Source organism: Gambusia affinis, linkage group LG21, assembly GCF_019740435.1.
Source record: "Gambusia affinis linkage group LG21, SWU_Gaff_1.0, whole genome shotgun sequence".
NCBI classification, from domain to species: Eukaryota; Metazoa; Chordata; class Actinopteri; order Cyprinodontiformes; family Poeciliidae; genus Gambusia; species Gambusia affinis.
The window spans coordinates 4,638,466-4,657,835 of NC_057888.1; the positions used below are offsets into that span (position 1 = coordinate 4,638,466).

The following is a 19,370-nucleotide window of genomic DNA, read 5'->3' on the forward strand; positions in this document are numbered from 1 at the left end:
CCTAGTGTGCTAAGATATATTCACTAGAAACCAGACCAAAAATACTTGATAAGACTTTGTGTTTTTGCAGTGAAGGTTGTGAATAAACGCGGAGGGTTGCAGTAGCTGCAGTTTGTTTTTCCTTAAATGCAGTTTAACTCTCTGCGGTGAGGATGTTTATCTCTAAAACACCAGACTCTCCTCGCCAACAGGTGAGGACAGCATGTGGGTTGTATTTGCATAGGTTGGAATAAATAACCAGGCTGCAGTTTAGGGTTTCTAATTTCACTACCTGGACACACAGCAGCTCCATCTGTCTGGCAGAACCGACCCAGAAGGACCCTGGAGGTTTGTTGTGATGAATGTGGGTCAGTTTTGACAAAGGTAAGTGAAATACGCTCATCATCGACTCACATTGAGAGGGAGGGCTGATGGCTCATATAAGTTGTGTGATGCAGGGTCGGTTTCCACACTTGGAGGAGTCTCGTGTCTACCGGAGCCAATCAGGACGAGCTGAAACGGGTCAGGTAGCTGGAGAGGAGCTCAGAGAGAGCGCGAGGCCGGCCAGAGCAGCTACGCACAACAGGAGGTAAGACAACACACACACGATCACACACACCTTTAACTCTGCCGGATCCCTCCTGTGGCTGCATATTAACGTAAACGTTGAATTTAAAAACATCAAGCGGCTCCTGGTCGCCCCTCATGGGAGTCAGAGCAGAATTAGGCCACTGCGTTTTTAGCCTCTGAGATTAAAGAGGGGATTGATACGCATGTTTTCTTTGTTCTTCTGTAGTTTTTACTTTATTTATTATGTTTATTCTTTGAAAAGTTTGTCTTTTACTGAAATTTGACAATTATTTATGAAGTCAACATGTCACCATAGTTAAATAATCCAAATAAGGCCTTTTACTCAAAATTAAAAATAAACAAACGAGTTCAAACTATGTATAAGGAAATAAAATCTTCATTTATGTTGAACAAATAACATGTCAGAGAAAAAAATACAATAAAAAACAAAACAAGCAAAAAAAAATAGAATTAAATATTTAAAAAACATCTATATCTATAAATATAAAAATCGTTAATGACTGTTATTTTAGCAATAACTGAATAAATAAAATGTCAAAAAAATTGAAATAAGAATATATATATATATATATATATATATATATGTATTCTTATTGTGTTTTTTCTGACATTTTACATACATATATATTTTTATATCTATATCTAGAAAAAATACTTTAAAAATATCTATATCTATATATGAATATGCTGTTATATAATAATAATAATAATAATAATAATAATAATAATAATAATAATAATAGTAATAATAATAATAACAATTCATTCCTGTTCAATGAGTACAGAATCCAAATATGCTATGTATGTATAGTATTATACATAGTTACATTTCTAACTTTTATTCATGTCATAATTTCTATTCTTTTCAAATTAAATATGTTCAATTAATTTATTATTATGTAGTCTACGCCATGTTTACTGCATACAGTCTTCTGTAAGACATCCATACATCCACATTAATATTTAACAAAACAATCAAAGGTAAAGCCTAAGTAGTCAATGACGTATTCACATCAATCTGAAGAACCACTAAAGTCGTTTTAAAACAGTTTTACGGCAGTTTTAGTTGCGTTATGATCCGTTTCATGAGAGTGAGTGAGTGTGTGAGCGGATAGAAAGCAGGTCCCTTCTGTGTATCACTCATCTATTTATAGAGAGAACAAATCCTAGATATGAGAGGAATCCTTCAGCCACAAACGAGGCAGCGGCAGAGAGGAGAGGCTAAAGAGAAACACGTAGAGGTGTCAATTCAGAGGAACCACATTTAGGACTCAGTTCAAGTATTAGACGGCGCCGTTCCTTCATCAGGCGGTGAGTTAAAGCTACTTCATGTTTTACATCAACTAGAAAAGTTTTAGATCACAACTCAAGCCAGAGTAAACTTATTTGCAATAAAGAAATCTTTATTTCGCTCTGATTTGATCTTAGAGTGCAATAAATTCAAATTAAATTGTTTAATTTGATATTTTGTTAGCTAGCTGTGAAGCAAAATCTTAGCAAAAATGGTTCTGGAAGTCAGTTTGTTTATAGGAATGAAGGTTTATGGATAGTCGGAAAATCTGTAGGATTTTTGTAATACTTTATATTAAGTATTAATGGTTCTACCTGCAGTCTCCTCTATTGTTTATAGTAAAGCTGGACAATATGGCTGAAAAACACACAACGATATAAACGCTTCCTAATGTCGATAATGTTTTGCTTTTGTTTTAAATATCCAAAAACATTGCGTGACCTCCTGTTTTATCCACAGTTTTCACTTCACGCCATTGTTTTCTTTTTTATTATTTTTAATCAGTTACGAGGCACAATGGGGGAATCTGAAATTACCGCGGGAGTTACTCGGCAGGTCGTTGCTGGGGAGGGAAGAGGGGAGGGGGGGGGGGGATACTGCTGCTCACCCAGCAGATTGTTGCTAGGCGACCAAAGAGCGAGTGAGTTAGTTGATTCCACGAACATTTCTTTTAGCTAGCTGGGAAAGTTTGGCTAATCTTTCCTCTGGCTACATTTCCCATAAAGCTGTACTGTTTTGATTTGGAGTTCAGTGTATATTATGTTGAATATTGAATATTCTACCAGGCGTATTATCTATTAATATTGATCACATCCAACTTTTCTGTCTAAACTTTGGCGCTCGCGTTTTGTTCAGCTTAATAAAACAAAGCAGCCATTTTAGCTTCAGAAACAACACTTATTTATACAAAATGCTAATTAACATGTTAGTTATTTAATGCTTAGCAATGTTCTTAGTTTTATTTTTAAAGTTTTTGTTACTAAAATTCAGACTATTCTGATTGTTTTATTCAGTTCTTCTGATGAACTGTGTTGAGTCGGAGGCGTTTTTGACACGTTTCCAGGACATTTTGAACCCTGAAACACCCTTAGGGACATTTTATAAATTCCTTTTCTTATTGTTGGACCAGAAAGCGAAAGTGTATAAAAATGACTCACTGTGTCATAAATCTCATTAAGATTTCAATAAGAAGTAAATAGACACTTATTTTGTAGGTCTATTGTAAAGAGACACAAAGTTTAATGCTCCTTAAACAAAAAGTTAACTTTATCTGGCATACAGATGTAATTAAAACATTAAATGTTGTAGTCACATGATGGCTACAATAATAGTACAAATAAAAGTACAATAATAGCACACATGCACACACCCTACTAATCATTCCTCGACACAAACACAAAAGATCCAGCTTGTGCACAACTGGTTTGACATAAAATCTCCTCCATCTGCGCACAGAAAGCAAAAGACAGACTTTATTAGGAAGCAGCTGCTTCTCATCACGTAACATCCCACAAGCTCGTGCATATTTTGGGGGGAGAGTTTTTCCTGTGTTGTTGTCAAACAGCTCCATGGAAACCAAAGGAGGGAAACGTTTCTGGTCCTCCTGGCTGCAGACTGGATAAAAACACAGGAGTTTCCTACGAGCAGGAAGAACTACTCAGGAAAATGAAAAGAAGTTTTTCGGAAGAAAATAAATACTTAAAAATGACTCATAACTGCTCAGGAAAAGTACGACAGCGTGTTAGAGTCACTGCAGGTAGAAAAACAACAACAACAAAAAAGAGTAAATTTTTAGATTAATCTGATATTTTGAGAAATTAACATGGAAATTTAAAAAGTACAAAAAAGTATTCTGAGTTTTTTCAAGCAAGTTTTTGACTCCCCAAATTCAGACATTTTTAAGTCCTTTTCTTAAAAAATCTGAGATTAATCTCAACATTTCTGAGATTTTTCGAGAAAATGTTTAACTTTTAAAAGGAACTTTTATTTTTTTCCAATTTAGCCTCATCAGATTAATAACGTTTTCAAAGGGCCAATTGTGGCAGAATAAATACAGAAAATTATTTCACATAATATTTTTAATTTACATATTACAGCATACTGTACAATTATTTTATATATTATATAGAATCCATAAATAAAGCTGCAGTGGAGGGCGGACAGGTAAGTTCAGGTGCGGAGGAACGAGGAGCGAACCGACTGCCAGCTAAGAATCCAGGAACGGTTTATGATTAAACTCATATTAGTAAAAAAAAAAAAAAGAGCAAAAAGTGAAGATCAGTTCAAAACAAGACGGAACGGTTGTCCAATGACGGTGTGTGGATGTGAATAGTTGTTTGTTATTTTTCTGGCTTTTCAGTGTTTAAACTCCCCAAAGATAAAATCCCAAAACGCTGAACAAGATGAGGTTTGAATGTTTTCCTTTATCCCATCAGAGGCCCAGACTGATGATGCAAATGTTGGTGCCTGTGCAAATTACACAAAAACAATGGTTTCAGTCTTCTCTGTATTCTTTGGAATGAAACTCACTGATGAAAATAGATATTTACAAACCCTCTATAAAAAAAAATATTAATTTATTCCTCACTGTGTGAAGAGAAAACAACAATTATCTTTGTTAAAGAAAGACTATTTTTAAAGAAAATTTTAGTTTCTAGCTTCTTGAAATAATTCATATACTGTAGGATTTTTATGTCTATAAATGCCAAATCAAATAAAATCAGGAAAATAATTATCAGTTCAGTCTGGAGGAATGGGCCAGAATTACAGCAAACTGTTGTGAGAAGCTTGTAAAGTAAGACATTTAAAATTAAATCTGCCAAATACAGAGAAAATGTACGACAGTGCATTAGGTTAATCATATAAAGAAATAAATTTATACCAAAAAAAACAAAACAGAAATTTTAAGATTATTCTCAGAAATTTACATAGGAAGAAATCTGAAAAGTCTTGGCTCCAAAAGTAAAACATTTGCTTGAAAACATATTAATCTCAGAATTTGTATTGGAAAAAACTCTGAATTTTCTGAACTCCAAAAGTAAAAAACAAAACTAAGAAATGTTATTTATCTCAGTATATTTTATAGAAAAGAGATAGAAATGTCTGAGCTTCAAAAGTAAAAAAAAAAAATGGAATAAAAAAACTCAAATTTGGAAAGCTCAAAAGTCTTGACTTTTGGAAGTCTTCTGTAATTTTAAACCCTAAAATTCCAACTTTTCTTCATATTCTTCTTGCATATTTTTTACTTTTCAAAAAATAAATAAAATATAGAAAATTTCTGAGATTAGTTTCAATTCTGGACTTTTGGAGCTCTGAAATTTTTTAGTCTCAATTTTTTTTGACCGCAATTCACTCCTTTTTTAAATTAATTTGCAGTAGTTCTAACACGCCGTTGTATACTATAGATGTATAGAAAACAAAATCCACAAAAGAATTTCTTTTTGTTCCAGCATTTAGCAAATCTTAATAACTTTGGCAAAAGTAAGTAATCTAAAACAGAAAAGTCTGGTTTTATGTCAGGTAGTGGGGAAAGAGTGTCTGTTTAACGTGCATCTGGTTGCAGACAGTTTGCATCTCCTCTGGTTTAAATCATTTATTCTAATCCTAAAAGCAGTAATAACAAAGCACTGCATGCATTTCTCCACACACTTTTTCCATCATTGATTGATTGATTAGTGTGACTAATTTATTTAATTGCAATCCAAAGGTGCACCCAGAGGTGAAACCAGCTCACTTTTATTTTGACAGGATTTCTGTCTGCTTCTCATGAAAGATTCAGAGAACAGTTCCTGTACCTGGTTTTCTTTGTAAGAGTCGCTAAGCAACTGTAATGGTATCCCGTTCCTCAAAAACCGCTGTCCCAGTGCGCCCAGTAGCTTCCCGACTCACTGGTGAATGTGTTGGCTTTCCGTCCTGCAGGTCAGCGGACTCACCGAGGCCAGGATTATGTCCAAACCCGTGACCAACGTGAAGGCCTTGCAGGTAAATGACTTTCTACCGCAAAGACTCTTTTTTCCACATAAAGGTATTTATTATTACTGAAGGTTCAAACAGTGCAATTACAATATCAAGGCTTTTTTTGTGCAAATTTGAGAGCGAGGCAAACATATGCAGCTTTAAATGTCAAAAAATAAGTTTTATTCACTGAATCCGCTTCTTATTGTGCTCGTTTTCATGTCTAACCATGGGATAGGCGTCGGTACAAACAGGAAATTCACAGCTCACACTGCAAAAACACAAAATATTACCAAGTAATTTGGTCCAGTTTCTAGTGCAAATATCTTACTAAACTTAAAATTAGAAAAAATAACTTATAAAGAACTTTTCAGCAAGATATAGGAGCTTGTTTTTTCAATTGCTGGATTGTTTCACTGATAATATGGAAAAAGTCAAAAATAATCTGCCTTTTTCTGCAATTTTAAGGAATTATTTACTTAAATTAAGCTCATACATTTTGCTAAAAAAATAACTTACAAGTTAGTTGTGTCTTATTTTAAGTGCAGCGAGATATTTGCACTAGAAACTAGACCAAAATTACAAAATTACATTTTGTGTTTTTGCAGTGCAGTCTCATAACAGCAGTACAATTTCACATTAAAAATATCTCATCATATAAAATAAATAAAAGAGAAAAACCTTCTGATTCTGCCATGTCAGCAGATTACAATTATTTTTACCAAATTTTAGATTCTATTTTAAACATTTTCCAAATAATAACACAAAGTCATGCTATCTAGTTGATTGCAACAATCGCCAATTGGTTGATAAAAATAGCTGCTTATTTCCATTGCTGGATTTAATGTCATAATAATAAAAATAAAATTCACAAACGTAGCTTCACTTTGAGCTTTTTCTGTCTTTGATTTTTCCTACTTGAGTGCACATTTTGACTATATTATTCAGAAATATTTTCTAAAAGCAGAAATAGATTGGCATATTTCCGGAGCCTCCAGGGGATTATGGGGATTATTTTTTGTGTTCCCTCGCAATAATCTACTGATCAGTTATGCGGCATCATTAAATACTGTAAGTCTTTCTTACGGTGGCCGTCGTACTTTCTGCTTTAATATAAAGTTATGTGAGGTTTTTCCATGAATGTTAATATCTCTTTGTGAAATATCTGAAGTTTTATATCTTTTTCTTTAGGATGGAAAGGCACCAAAAACCTATGATATAAACAGAAACTTTCCGTAAGTAGGAAAGAAATAAAAATACATCCTAATTTGGACATTTTCTGAGTTATTATCGCGGGCAATAAGTCAGTTTTGATTGTATCTTGTGTTGGTTGTCTGAATGATTTAAAGGTTTCATGTTCAGTTCCATCTCAACCTTAAACATAAACATGCAGTGAATAAATTGACTTTCAATCAGTTTTTTGCACCAAACAGTTAATAACAATAAACACGTTTTATTATTATAAAACTAATGGTGGCAGAGGGCTGCACTGGGTTAACTCAGGGAATATCATCTGTATCAATCAACTCCAAACTGCTTCTTTGTTCTGTCACATTTATGGATTTATTCCATTTTGATCATCATGATCCAAGCTTTGCGAGGTCTGACCGCCTCACTCACCTGCTTCCTCATACACACAAAGCCAGCAGGCCAGTAACCTTCCCGTTCATACCTGATGACATCACGCCCACATCGACACGCCCACCACCCAGGTGTCAAAGCCTCCTGCTCCTGCCTTATCAATAATTACTTATTTCATTCATATGGCTCTTAGAGAGCCTCAGTGAAAACGTGTTTATTGTTATTAACCGTTTGGTGCAAAAAACTGATTGAAAGTCGATTTATTCACTGCATGTTTGTGTCTGTTAAGGCTAAGATTTAAACCACTCAGACCACGAACACAACAGAGACACAATCAGATGATTTATTACCTGAGATAATAACTCAGAAATAGTCCAAGTAGTTCGGATGTATTTTTATTTCCTTCCTATGGATAGTTTCTGTTTATATCATAGGTTTGTGGTGCCCTTCTATCCTAAAGAAAAAGATATAAAATGTCAGATATTTCACAAAGAGACATTAACATACATGGAAAAACCTCACGTAACCTTGAATCAAGGCAGAAAGTACAGCGGCCATCATAAGAAGAGCTTAAAGTATTCAATCATGCCGCATAACTGATCAGTAATTTAATGCGAGGGAACGCAAAAGAAAAAAGATTTCTCATGTCCCCTGCAGGACTCCGTACATATTGACACCTGTAAGGCGACAAAATGCAGAGAATTAAGATAAAAGTTCATTTTGTTTGTATTATGGATGAATTTCTCATTACGCTCCAAAGAAAAATGTCAAAGAAACTCTAAATTATGGTGTTGGATTGTGGATAAAATAGTAGTTACAGACATAAATAAACACGGAAACGTATTATTTTTAAATAAAAACAGTGTTTTGGAACCTGTTTGTTTCAAGTTTTTGTTTTCTAACAAAAAATCATGTTGACTAGAATGAAAAAAATGGTAAATTATACAAATCTAATGCTAAAATGAACAAAACAGTTCACAGAAATAACCGGAAGCCTAATTTATACATAATTAATTCATGTAATTTTTCAAATTTTAAAAGTTTACATTTTATTTTTTAACTCAGAATGTCACTGGAACAAAACTAAAACAAAATGTGTCACATTAGGAGCCAATATTAGAACATGTATTAATCTAAAGATCTGTAAAAGGCTCCCAGATGCTAATATTAGCATTAGCATGCTAACGAGAGGAACTTCGTAGGTCAGGTCCATTTGTACAGAACATTTCAGAAACAAGGCAGAACAGCTGAACTACTTTACTTTGTAATTATCAGAGTCTTGGAAATCAAAAACCTTTTAAAACTTCCAGAAATAAAAGACGACAGCTAATGCTAATGCTAGTGTTAGCTTGCATGGTTAGGCCATTTTTGGTCCATTTTAAATGGTGTACATTACTACGTTTTTGTTTCAAAATCAATACAGACTAAAAATGAAAATCTAACAAGATGTGAAGACAACATCATGATTTCAAAACATGAAAATAAAGCAACAAATAGTCAATTAAAAGCTGTTTAAACATGTTCAAGTACTTCTTTTTGTTTAACACCAAAAAAATATGAACTGAAATCTATAAATAAACAATTATGTTACAAGGTTCTACATAAAACACCTGTCAAGCTAATATTCAACAACAGTTTGGTAATATTCAATATTTTAAGCAAACACAAGTGCAATTTAAGGTTATTGGAGGAATACTTTTGGAGGTTTTTTGGTAATAAGGTAATAGGAATTTCCCAACTCAAAGTAATTAAATATTAAGATAAATTAGAATCACATTCAAGAGTGCTTGAGGACAAAATCACGACTTTTTTTATTAAAAAGAAAATGAATTTTTTTCTGATTATACTTAACAAATAAAACAAGAAAACTAGTTTAGTTTTGTTCGTTTTAGTAGTAATTATTTAATGTTGCAGATTTTTAATTTTATCATATGAAGGGGATGGGGTGGGGGGAATCATATTTTTACTTAGAAAAGAAAAAAAGTTAAATATCCAAAGCAGATTTGTAAGGAGAAAAATCAAATACAAAAGTAATAAAATGTTGAATTGTTTTGTGTATTTTTTCTGTTAGTAATAGTAGTTGAAAAGCTAATTTTATTTTCATTCATGATTTCTTTCAGTTGTTGCATGAACTATTCATGTTTATTACCGAGTGAATGAAATAAAAATAAAAAAAATAAAAAAAGTGAAGGCTGCTTCTTTAACTTCACAGCTACCCACTACTTTAAATAAAAATATTCATAAAAGGCTTTGGACTTTGTAGATGTGATGCAATAAATACTTTATAGAAAATCTTGTCATAACAGCATAAATTTTCATTTTAAAACTCAGTTTTTCTTTAAATAAAATGGAGGTAAAAACAACTTTATATCGGTGTTGCGATTTTTCTGTAATAATGGCTTCCTTTTTAATACTCCTTTAATCTTTGGTTGTAGAGATGAATTAGTTTCGCTTAAAGCACTTTACGCATAAAGACAGCAAACAGTTTCAGGCAAAGCAACATTACAAGAATACAAACATCTGCAAACATGCTGCAAGATTCAAGAAGTGATTTTTTAATTTACTTTTTTCCCTTTCGGAGTCCGTTTCCGGTCTTATCCATACATCCATTTTCTGTACACCCTTGTCCCTTTTCCGGTCTTAAAACCTTTAAAATACTTCAGTAACAAACACTACTCCATCTTTGTACAGTTCTACAATGTGCGCTTATTTACAAATACAGTACAAACACATAAAATAGGCAGCGGCTGAACACGTAGTTATATAGCGGCTAGCTAGCTCCGTGATAGCCGCTATATAATTCCGTGTTAGCTACATGCTAACTCGACTAGCTTCCTCTCTTCTCTTTCTGGCCTAATTTTCATCAACACACAGGTCGGTTTTTATGGCCCGCTGAAAACAGGAAGCAGTGGTCACTATTAAAAACAACTGGTTTTTCAGGAAAGAGCTAGCACTGAACTCCATTTATCGTGTCATTTCCCCCCACCAGGCTAATCTGAACATCCCGATGGGAGCGCTGCGTCCGGGGGCGGGACTTCCTGTCAAGAGGAGAGAGGAAACAGCGGACACAGAGGAGGTGAGACTGGACACAAAGCTCAGCTCAGTTTCATTTATTTTGGTGAATTATCAACATTACACACAGAGAAAAAACTAAATAAAATGTTACTTTAATAACAAAAAAAAGAATGACTGCCTGTTAATGAACAAGTTTCACTCAGTACTTCAACTTATTTTTACTCAAGTAAAAGTAAAGAGTAGCCATCCAAGAAATTACTCGAGTAAAAAAAGCATTTGGTAAAAAGTCTGATAAAATTATTAAACATTTAATATTCAAGAATTACATCATCAAATGGTTCCAATATGAGTTTAAGTGGAAATTTTTGGTATTTTAAGGATCAAAATGGCAATAATTCATGTAAGTAGCAAAAAATATCAAAATTAGGCAAAAGAAAATGTTTCCAAGTCAGTTTTTTTCCAATAAAAACTTTTATAAAACAGCAAATGTGTGTCTGTGTCTGGTGAATTTGTGGTTAAAACATGTTTGTTCTTTATTCAGTTGGTAGAGAGTCCAGACATTTTACTCAAGATAGAGATATTTCATAACAAAATTACTCAAAGTAAAAAGTACAGTATAGTAAAGCCTACATTAACAAAATATATATTCTGTATATACAAGAACACAAACACATATTTATATTTAAGTCTAATTTTTTGCGACAGCATAAGCTTTTATCATTTTAAAGTTCTTTTAAAGCAAGACGGGACATCATTTGAGATCAACACTTCATTCGTTCCACAATTTAGGGCCAATAACTGAAACACAAACCTGACTTTTCTCTTTAGCATTTTCGGCTTTCTCTTATTTTTCCTGACTTCAGCGTTCATTCTGCAGATTTGCATTCTCACGGCTGTTTAGTTAGGGAAAGCTTCAACCAAACTCTTTGGTTCTGTTGAGCTTTTTGAACCAGATTGAGAGTCATACAGCAGGTGTGAACAGCTCCTCATGCGGACTCTCTGATCCTGTTCGCTCACGCCTCATGTTTCCCTAGGCAAATGAAGCCGGGTCACATTGTGGGCCGAGCTGAACAAACATGAAGAAGAGAAACCAAATTTCTCAGAATCTGTGGTTCTGAAGAATGGAAAAAGATTTGGCTTTCACAGCCAGCCAGCCATTATATTTTTAATTTAAAAGTTTTTCATTCAGTTTATTTGTTGTTTTCCTGCAGGCTCAACCACCAGAACTACCAATGCGTCCCCCGTCACTAGAAGAGAAGAAATCTTTGCAGAAGCTACCGGGACCGGCTGTCAACCTATCAGAGCTACAAAACAAAAAGAGTGAACTACGATGGGTCACCAAGGAGTAGCATGTAGGTTCATCTGTAGTTTCGCTCAGTTAATAATAAAAAATGCAATCTATTACACCCACAAGAGCTGAAAGTGTCAGCTTGATAATTTTTGAAGATGAATGTTTGACAGCTAAAGGTATTCACAGGTGGGATTGTTGATTTTAATATTGTATCAAAACTGTTTTTGGCAAAAAAAACTAAATCTTACCATTTTGGTCTAGTATGAATATCTTAGTACACCTGAAATAAAACAAAAGTAGCTTAAAAATAAGTTTTCAGCAAGAAATAAGAGGTTATTTTAAGTCATTATTTACTTAATATTGATGAAAAAGTACTAGATTAATTCAAAATATTTTTTTTCCATGTCATAAGATAATCTGCCAAGTAAACAAGTACTAACTACTAAGATATTTGTACTAGAAACTAGCTTTTGTGTTTTTTGCATCGTGGGAAGAAAACATGAAGTAAAAATGTAATCTCAATAATTAATATAATAAATTAAATCCTCTAGAAAAGGAACAACAGATATCCAATGTTCTCTAAAAGTATGTTTGTTTATTACATATTGAGTTTTGACCAGATGGTTATAACAATAGAATAAATAATAACATATAAGTAGCTAAAATATATATTATGGGATATAATATAATAAAATTTTTGTCAAATACATTAAATTAAATGCAACATACATTATGATTAAAAGGGAGCAACACTAAAATACTAAAGTAAGAAGACATGAAAAACCAAATGAGTTTATATTACATAACTGAGAAACAAACATTGTTAAATATAAGAAAATACATTTATTTTTCTGCTCCATGTTGCTGTTTTCAGAGTTGCCGAGTGCAGACGGGTCATGGTGAAAGTCTCCAGAAATAAAATTGATGCAAATAAAAACCAAAGCACAGAAAGGAAGGATAGAGGGTGATTTATAAACCACGTCACTCCCTCATAGCGAGGATGCAAATTCAGTCTGAGTGAAAGAAAATAAATTTTCCAACAAAAACGCAGTTGTGTTTTAACATGCAGAAGGAAGCTTGGAGGCTGTTTGGGAAAACAGCAAAAAGTCCAGAGCAGACTAAAACTAAAAACAATTCAGCAGTCTAGACAAAACTATTAACTGTATCTTTTATTCCTATCAGGGGTGTCAAACTCCAGTCTGCAGGGCTCGGTAACCTGCAACTTTTAGATGTGCCTCTGCTGCACCACCTGAACAGAATAATTAGGTCATTAAGGCTCTGGAGAACAGATCTACACAAGGAGGAGGTGATTAAGCCATTTCATTCCAGTGTTTTGTACCTGTGGCACATTAAGAACTGCAGGACAGCGGCCCTGGAGGACTGGAGTTTGACACCTGTGCTTTAGATAACATTTAACGTAAGAAAAAATAGTTTGACTTAAAAAAAACTACTAATTTTAGCTTGTAAAGGTAGAAATATTTTAAATCTTTACTGTCAAAGGTCTATATTGTTACTGGTAATTCTCCAGTTCGCCACAGGGGGTCACTGTTGGCTACTCTTTGCATTGGGTCAAGCCGAGCTATTGTTGATGTGTGTAAGTGTGTGTGAGTGTGTGTGGGCTGGGAGGGTTGAGTCAGGCGCTATATTTGTATTTTATAGCATTACTGGTGTGTGTTTTAGGAGTGTGAGCAATGTGGCGCGGTCTGTGCTGTGACTTTGTCAGCAGGACACAGAAACCGCGGCACATAAACGCCGAGACCGCTCCACCCTGTCAAAGGAACGCAGCAGGAGCCGTCCGATGATGAAGCGAAACCAACACTAAAAACAACATGTTCACCTGTTTGAATCAGATCTGTCGCTTTTCTTAAAAATAAGAAAAACACAAATCTTATTATTGGGAATTGGGGTATGACAGGCTTTTAAAAATAATTATTAATCAGAGCAGTTCAACTTAAAAATAATGTAAATATGTATCACAAAATACGGGTTTTCATGTCAGCAGATGTTGATATTTAGTTATTTTCTTTTGTTTTAAAAACCTGAAATTCTGCCAAACTAGTGATCTTTCCTGTTTTATCCAAAGTTTTCCTCTTCAGCTGTTGTAGTAATATTCTACATTCATTCCATATCGCTTTTTTTTTTTTTTTTTTTTTTTAAGCAGTTATGAGGGGTGGCTAAAACTTAAACTGCTGCTGCGCAAGTTACTCAACAGGTTGTTGCTAGGTAACCATAGAATGAGTGAGTTACTAGGTAACCATAGAATGAGTGAGTTGATTCCACTAACCTGGCTAGGCTAGTTGTGAAAGGTTGAGGGGCTAAAGCCTTCCCTATGCCTACATCTCCCAGAATGCTGTGTGGTTGTAGATCAGAGTTGAGTGAAATGATTGATTATCTATTGATATTGATCACAACGTGTTTTTATTGGCATATTGTCCAGCCCTAAGTTGTTGTAACTCAACAGCTACTAAAGGGTTCGTCTTTTGCAAATACAGTGGGAGGGTTGAGTGCCTGTCGCTTTAATTGGTACTAACCAATAGGAGCTCGTCTTTCATTGTTTCTCCATAAGCCCACAAAGTTCCTGTTGTCAGAAGTCAAAGCTCTTTGAGTTCAAACAAAAACAGTCGAAACCAAACATTTCTGACGAGCTCAAATACATTTTTTTGGTTTTCCACTTCTTGAAAAAATTAACATTTCAGATTAAAAAAAAAACAAAAGAGGTTTTGTAGAAAATTTTCACTTTTTGAAAAAAAATAAGCAATTTGAATAAAAACAACAACAGGTTTTTATACAGAAAACTAGGTGTTTCAAAATATTTTTTTTATTTATAATGGTAACTATTTCAATCACAATTTCATTTCTAATTAAAATCACTTTTTGTTTGACTGAATAAAAAAAAGTTAAATTTCTCCCCACATTGATTGGGGAATAACGAGTTGCTTTTTGAGATCTTCTCAGCTTTTAAAATACCATGAGATATTAATATTAAAATTTTACTTTTTGATATGAAACTTTTACATGTAACAAAAGCAAAGGATCTTTACTAGATATTTTTTTGTATATCATCAATTTTCTTGCCATTAATCCTCTTTACACCAAAACAGGAGCTGAAAATAACAATATTGTAACAATCAATTTATGAAAAAACAAATTTAAAATGTAAATGGATGTTTCTTTAAGATCTGGATCATTTGATTCCTGCTGTTTCTTACTGCTTCGTTGATAGCTGCCAAATAAAATCCCTCACTGCAGATTTCCTCTTTTCTCCTGCAGGAATTTGAGCCGAAGAGGATGGACGATAATCTCCACAAACTCGGACTTTCCCTCTGATGTGAAAGAGTAGAAACACTGTAGCTACAAGATATCAGAGGAACCCCAACAATCTGTCTAAAATTACCTCTAAAAACTTTTCCTAATTCAATATTTCAGATAAAAATACACATTTAAGCTAATTCATATTTTTTTAAAAGTAGAAATATTCTGTTTCTGCTGTAGTTTGGGTTTGAACTCACTGAATAAGATGTTGGCCATTATTTAAGTATTTTAGGGTTCGTTTAGTTTATTAGTTTAAAGAATCCTCCTTTATCCCAAAACAAAATGAACATTGTAGCAGTAAACATTTAGGCACTTTAGCTTGTTAGCGCCGCGTTAGTTGCGGACAGAAACCGAACTCCAGTAAGAGAAGCACTACGTCAGCAGATTTTTACTCAAGTAAAAGTAAAAAATTCAAGAAATGACTCAAAAGTATTTAGTAAAAACAGTTACAAGTAACTATATTTTAAAATGATTTAATCAAATATAGTAATAAAATAATTCAGACAAAGGAAACACTTTCAAATGTATGTTTATATTTTCAATACAAATTATGAAACTAATTTGTATTGAATTGGCCACCAATTGCCCGGTAACATCAGTAATCGGATATAATGGACGAATGATTCTCTGGCATTAACGTACTCTGATACTTCCTGCTTATGTTCAGAACTGAAGGCAATGTATACAGTATATGTAAGAACATTATTTTTGGTGTTTACTGTATTTTCTTGACCTTCAAATAATATAAGGACAACAAAGCTTGTCTATCAAGAAGAGGTCTCACTTCAACATAAACTGTAGAAGTGCCCATTTTTGGCTAAAACATGTTTATTCTTCATTCAGTGAAGTTATTTGCAGTGAATAGAGTTTACTATAATATTATTAATATAAACTCCTAAACGTCAACTGGCCTGTGATTAAATATTTCTACTGTATCAACTGAAGGGTTGGTTGCTTGGGGATTGGAAGTTAATATTATTTGTATTTTTGTTGATGTTTTTGTGTTTTCCAGAAAATTAATATTATCACAGTAAAACCTATGAAAACCCCCCCCAACAGACCCATTTTGTCATTTCCTGTTAAACTAAAAGACAAAACAATCATATGTTGGTTGACTTTTCCATACCAAAACATCTGTTACCGAGTGGAAGTCAAATAAATGTAGCAAAATTTCATTTTGTACACTGGTGTAGATTATCAGTGGTTGAATAGAAACAGGACTGTAGTCAACAATCACACCAATTGGCCGGTAACATCAGTAATCGGGTATAATGGACGAATGATTCTCTGGCATTAACTTACTCTGAAACTTCCTGTTCATGTTCAGAACTGAAGAAACCTTCTGTATGAGTAGTCAAAAGTCCAGTTGCCCTTTATTTGAGGATTTGTCTTTATTGTCTGTTTTATTTTTATTTTCGAGTGTTACCATATTTTTGAAATTTTGGGGTTGTCAATGACAACCGTGGGATGGGTTGTAATAAAATAAAATGATGACAATTGTGGCTCCAACTGTGAAACAAAGAGCTTAATGGAAATGCGCCAATTTATAAAAAACCTCACATTTTCATGAAAACATTTTTTCAGTTTCTCAGTTGTATCAAAATTAGTGCATTCACAAAACTTCAATGGAAACACTTTTTTTTAGTTATGATCAAAAATCGGATGTTACTACTGCTAGAAATGACAAAGAAGACGACAGGAAGTGGTAGAAGGAAGATGGTGTGGTACGATTTTTAATGACTTATTGCATGACTAAAGTTATCCAGGAATTAATTTTATTGCATTTTCTATTTAATGGAAGCACTGTAATTGTGGAATTGTGTTTTTTCAACATTCGCAGAATATCAACAAAGTTTTGCGCAGCTTTTCTGCTAATATGGATTCTTCCTTAGGGTGAGTGTTGGTAGTTGTGCTGCTTTAGCTGCTGTCTGGCTGCTCCAGATGTCATTTTGTTCCTGCATTAGCCTCGATGTAGCCAAACATCGACAGGTGTTTTTAAATGCCACATTGGATTTGTTGTGTTGATGCATTTTGACGTGCTGCAACCTTGAGGTAACTTTCTGACGCAACACGCAAACTTCCCCATTAGTCAGAGCGTTAAAGAGTGAAGGAAAGAGGAGATCAGATGCACACGCAGGCTGCGAAGTGAGATAAATGTGATCTGCACACCTCTACTTGAATTTGAAACATTTTCCAAGGTAGCTATGATAAATTATCTTTACCAGGAAATTCTTGATCTATTCTGAGGTCTAAAACGTCTTTACAATAAGATTTTCAGATGACAATCGTAGCAAAGCTAAAAACCTGGTTCACACTGAACTGAGTTCTTTCCCCAATCCATCGATGTGAATCCAGACTCCTTAGGGAGAAAGCCAAATTCAGCCAATCTTTATGTTTCAGTTACATTTAGGCTCCAGGCCTTAGGTGAGAAATAGAGTGGTAAAGTTAAAGTTAAAGATTTGACTTTAAGGCCAAGTTTCTCTTCAACACTACATCTCTTAGACATTGCACAGCCATTTTCTGTGGACAATCATAAAAAACATGTTAAAAATGAGGGACATGGATGTATTTTAACAATTTCCAGCAATATTTAGATGCCAGGTAGCTTCTTAAGGTCGACTACTTTTCACCTTTCACCACATATGAATCTTTTTTAGATCCGTGATCCCCAAAGATGTTCCTTGAACTCATTATCCTCCATAGTTTAGAGGTGATTCAAATAAATCTACTTTGCAAGTAATATGTTTGTAATAAGATGACAGTTATTTAAATCTTTTGTATGGAAACATTAAAAACTATAAAACATCCTGGACAGAACAGTGACCCAGAAAGTGAACAAACGCTGAAGTGTTGGTTGTGGCGTTTCTGCTGTGCACCGCCATTTTGAATAGCAAGAGCTGCTCATTCAACGCTGGTTTTGCAATGTGATATTTCTAATTTTGGAAGTCCGTCAGCAAATGGGTGCCGAAGGAGATGAGATCAGGTATGATTTCAGTACAATCGGTACATGCAGTAGCAGCGTTAGCAACGCTGAGGGGCCCAGCGACGGTGGTAAAACCCAAAAAGAACCATTTTTTAGTATCAGGGAAATTGAAATGTAATTTGTATAAGTCCAAAAAATTTCAGAAAAACACACGGGCTTTCATAGTGTGTCCCAACTTTTTCACATTTCTGTATGGATATTGAATAAAAGTGGATTGAGAATACCGCCTTAAGGGAACTCCACAGGTAATTTCTGTTCATTCATTTTTATATTTTCCAGGTGACACAAAGTTTTGATCTGACAAATAAGATATGAACCATTTGAACATATTCCCAGTGCTAAATGCAGCACTGAGATCAAGTAAAAACAAGACAAGTTTTTCTAATAAACTAATCTCTCATTCCAGCTGTAGGAGACTTAATAAACCTTTAAAAGAGGTTCAAAAGTCCGGAATCTAGAAATCAACCTATAAGAAACTTTTTCAACCTTCTGTTTTTTATGAAAGATTAAAAAAGCATAAAAATTGTGCCAATATCTTTAAAAAAATTGCCTTTCTGTTTGATTTTCATTTCCTTTAGTTCTCCATCTGGGATTTCTTCCATTGAGCTCAATTAATTACATTAAGTTTCATCGAGCTAGCACGTTACATACGGTCACAGACAAATGTTAGCAATCGGGTAAAATCAGATCCAATTGTTTAAAAGTTCGACAGTGATTACACCTCCAGCTAGCAATCATTTCACAATAGCTAACGGTTAAGAAAAAAAAATAAAATTCTGATTTAGATTTTACAGTTTTTAATTGTCTCATTATGTTTAGGTTTTTAAACCAAACACCCCAACAGTAAGTAGCAGCTTTAGTTTTTCAGATAATTTTGCTGCTTTTCTAAACACAATCTTGCCAGCAGATTTGTTGAACAGTTTCTGGTATGGAAAACACCCAGAAATAGGATGATTGACTGTGAAAGTAATACTGTGAAGATCACACATTAAAAACTGATTTAATCTTGGCTGAGACATTTAATCCTCTCAGGTGGGTGTTAAGGAGATTGACATAGCAAAGATGTGAGATTAGTTACCTCAAGGCTAAAAAATTTAATTCCTGAAGTCTTTCTGAGCTCTGCCAAAGCATAAAATCTATCTCCTGTTATTATTCTTGATTTTTTTCTGCGTTCTCATAGGGGGTGGTGTCGACATTAACAAGCACACATACCCCCCAAAATTACAGCACAAATCCATCACCAAATCACGTGTCTCTTTGCACATAGATAAACGCTCAAACGTAGCAGCTGCAGCTAAGTTTAGATGCCCATCAGGTCACGGGGGAATATTCAACCAAACAAACACTCCTGACACCAAGTGCCAAAGATTAAA

The 19,370-nt window shown here is 34.1% G+C and overlaps 1 protein-coding gene across 3 annotated transcripts; it reads left to right on the forward strand.

The window, feature by feature from the left end:
* The first annotated feature begins 452 nt into the window (after window positions 1-452).
* On the forward strand, window positions 453-16,511 carry smpx (small muscle protein X-linked). 3 transcript variants are annotated; one of them, XM_044104057.1, is made up of 5 exons: window positions 453-568; window positions 5,780-5,842; window positions 10,386-10,472; window positions 11,623-11,763; window positions 14,973-16,511. In XM_044104057.1, exons 2-4 carry the CDS (start codon window positions 5,807-5,809, stop codon window positions 11,758-11,760), a joined length of 261 nt encoding a protein of 86 aa, XP_043959992.1. In that variant the 5' UTR covers window positions 453-568; window positions 5,780-5,806; the 3' UTR covers window positions 11,761-11,763; window positions 14,973-16,511. The 3 variants fall into 3 exon arrangements, with proteins under 3 accessions (XP_043959992.1, XP_043959994.1, XP_043959991.1); XM_044104059.1 differs by lacking the exon at window positions 453-568 and adding an exon at window positions 1,657-1,878; XM_044104056.1 differs by lacking the exon at window positions 453-568 and adding an exon at window positions 1,660-1,881.
* Window positions 16,512-19,370: the final 2,859 nt, after the last annotated feature.

What these genes read in the sequence shown, in the direction of transcription:
- smpx (XM_044104057.1), top strand. Translation starts at nt 5,807, where the DNA reads ATGTCCAAACCCGTGACCAACGTGAAGGCCTTGCAG. An exon ending in CCAACGTGAAGGCCTTGCAG is followed by an intron (nt 5,843 to 10,385) that starts GTAAATGACTTT and finishes TCCCCCCACCAG; the next exon opens with GCTAATCTGAACATCCCGAT. An exon ending in AAACAGCGGACACAGAGGAG is followed by an intron (nt 10,473 to 11,622) that starts GTGAGACTGGAC and finishes GTTTTCCTGCAG; the next exon opens with GCTCAACCACCAGAACTACC.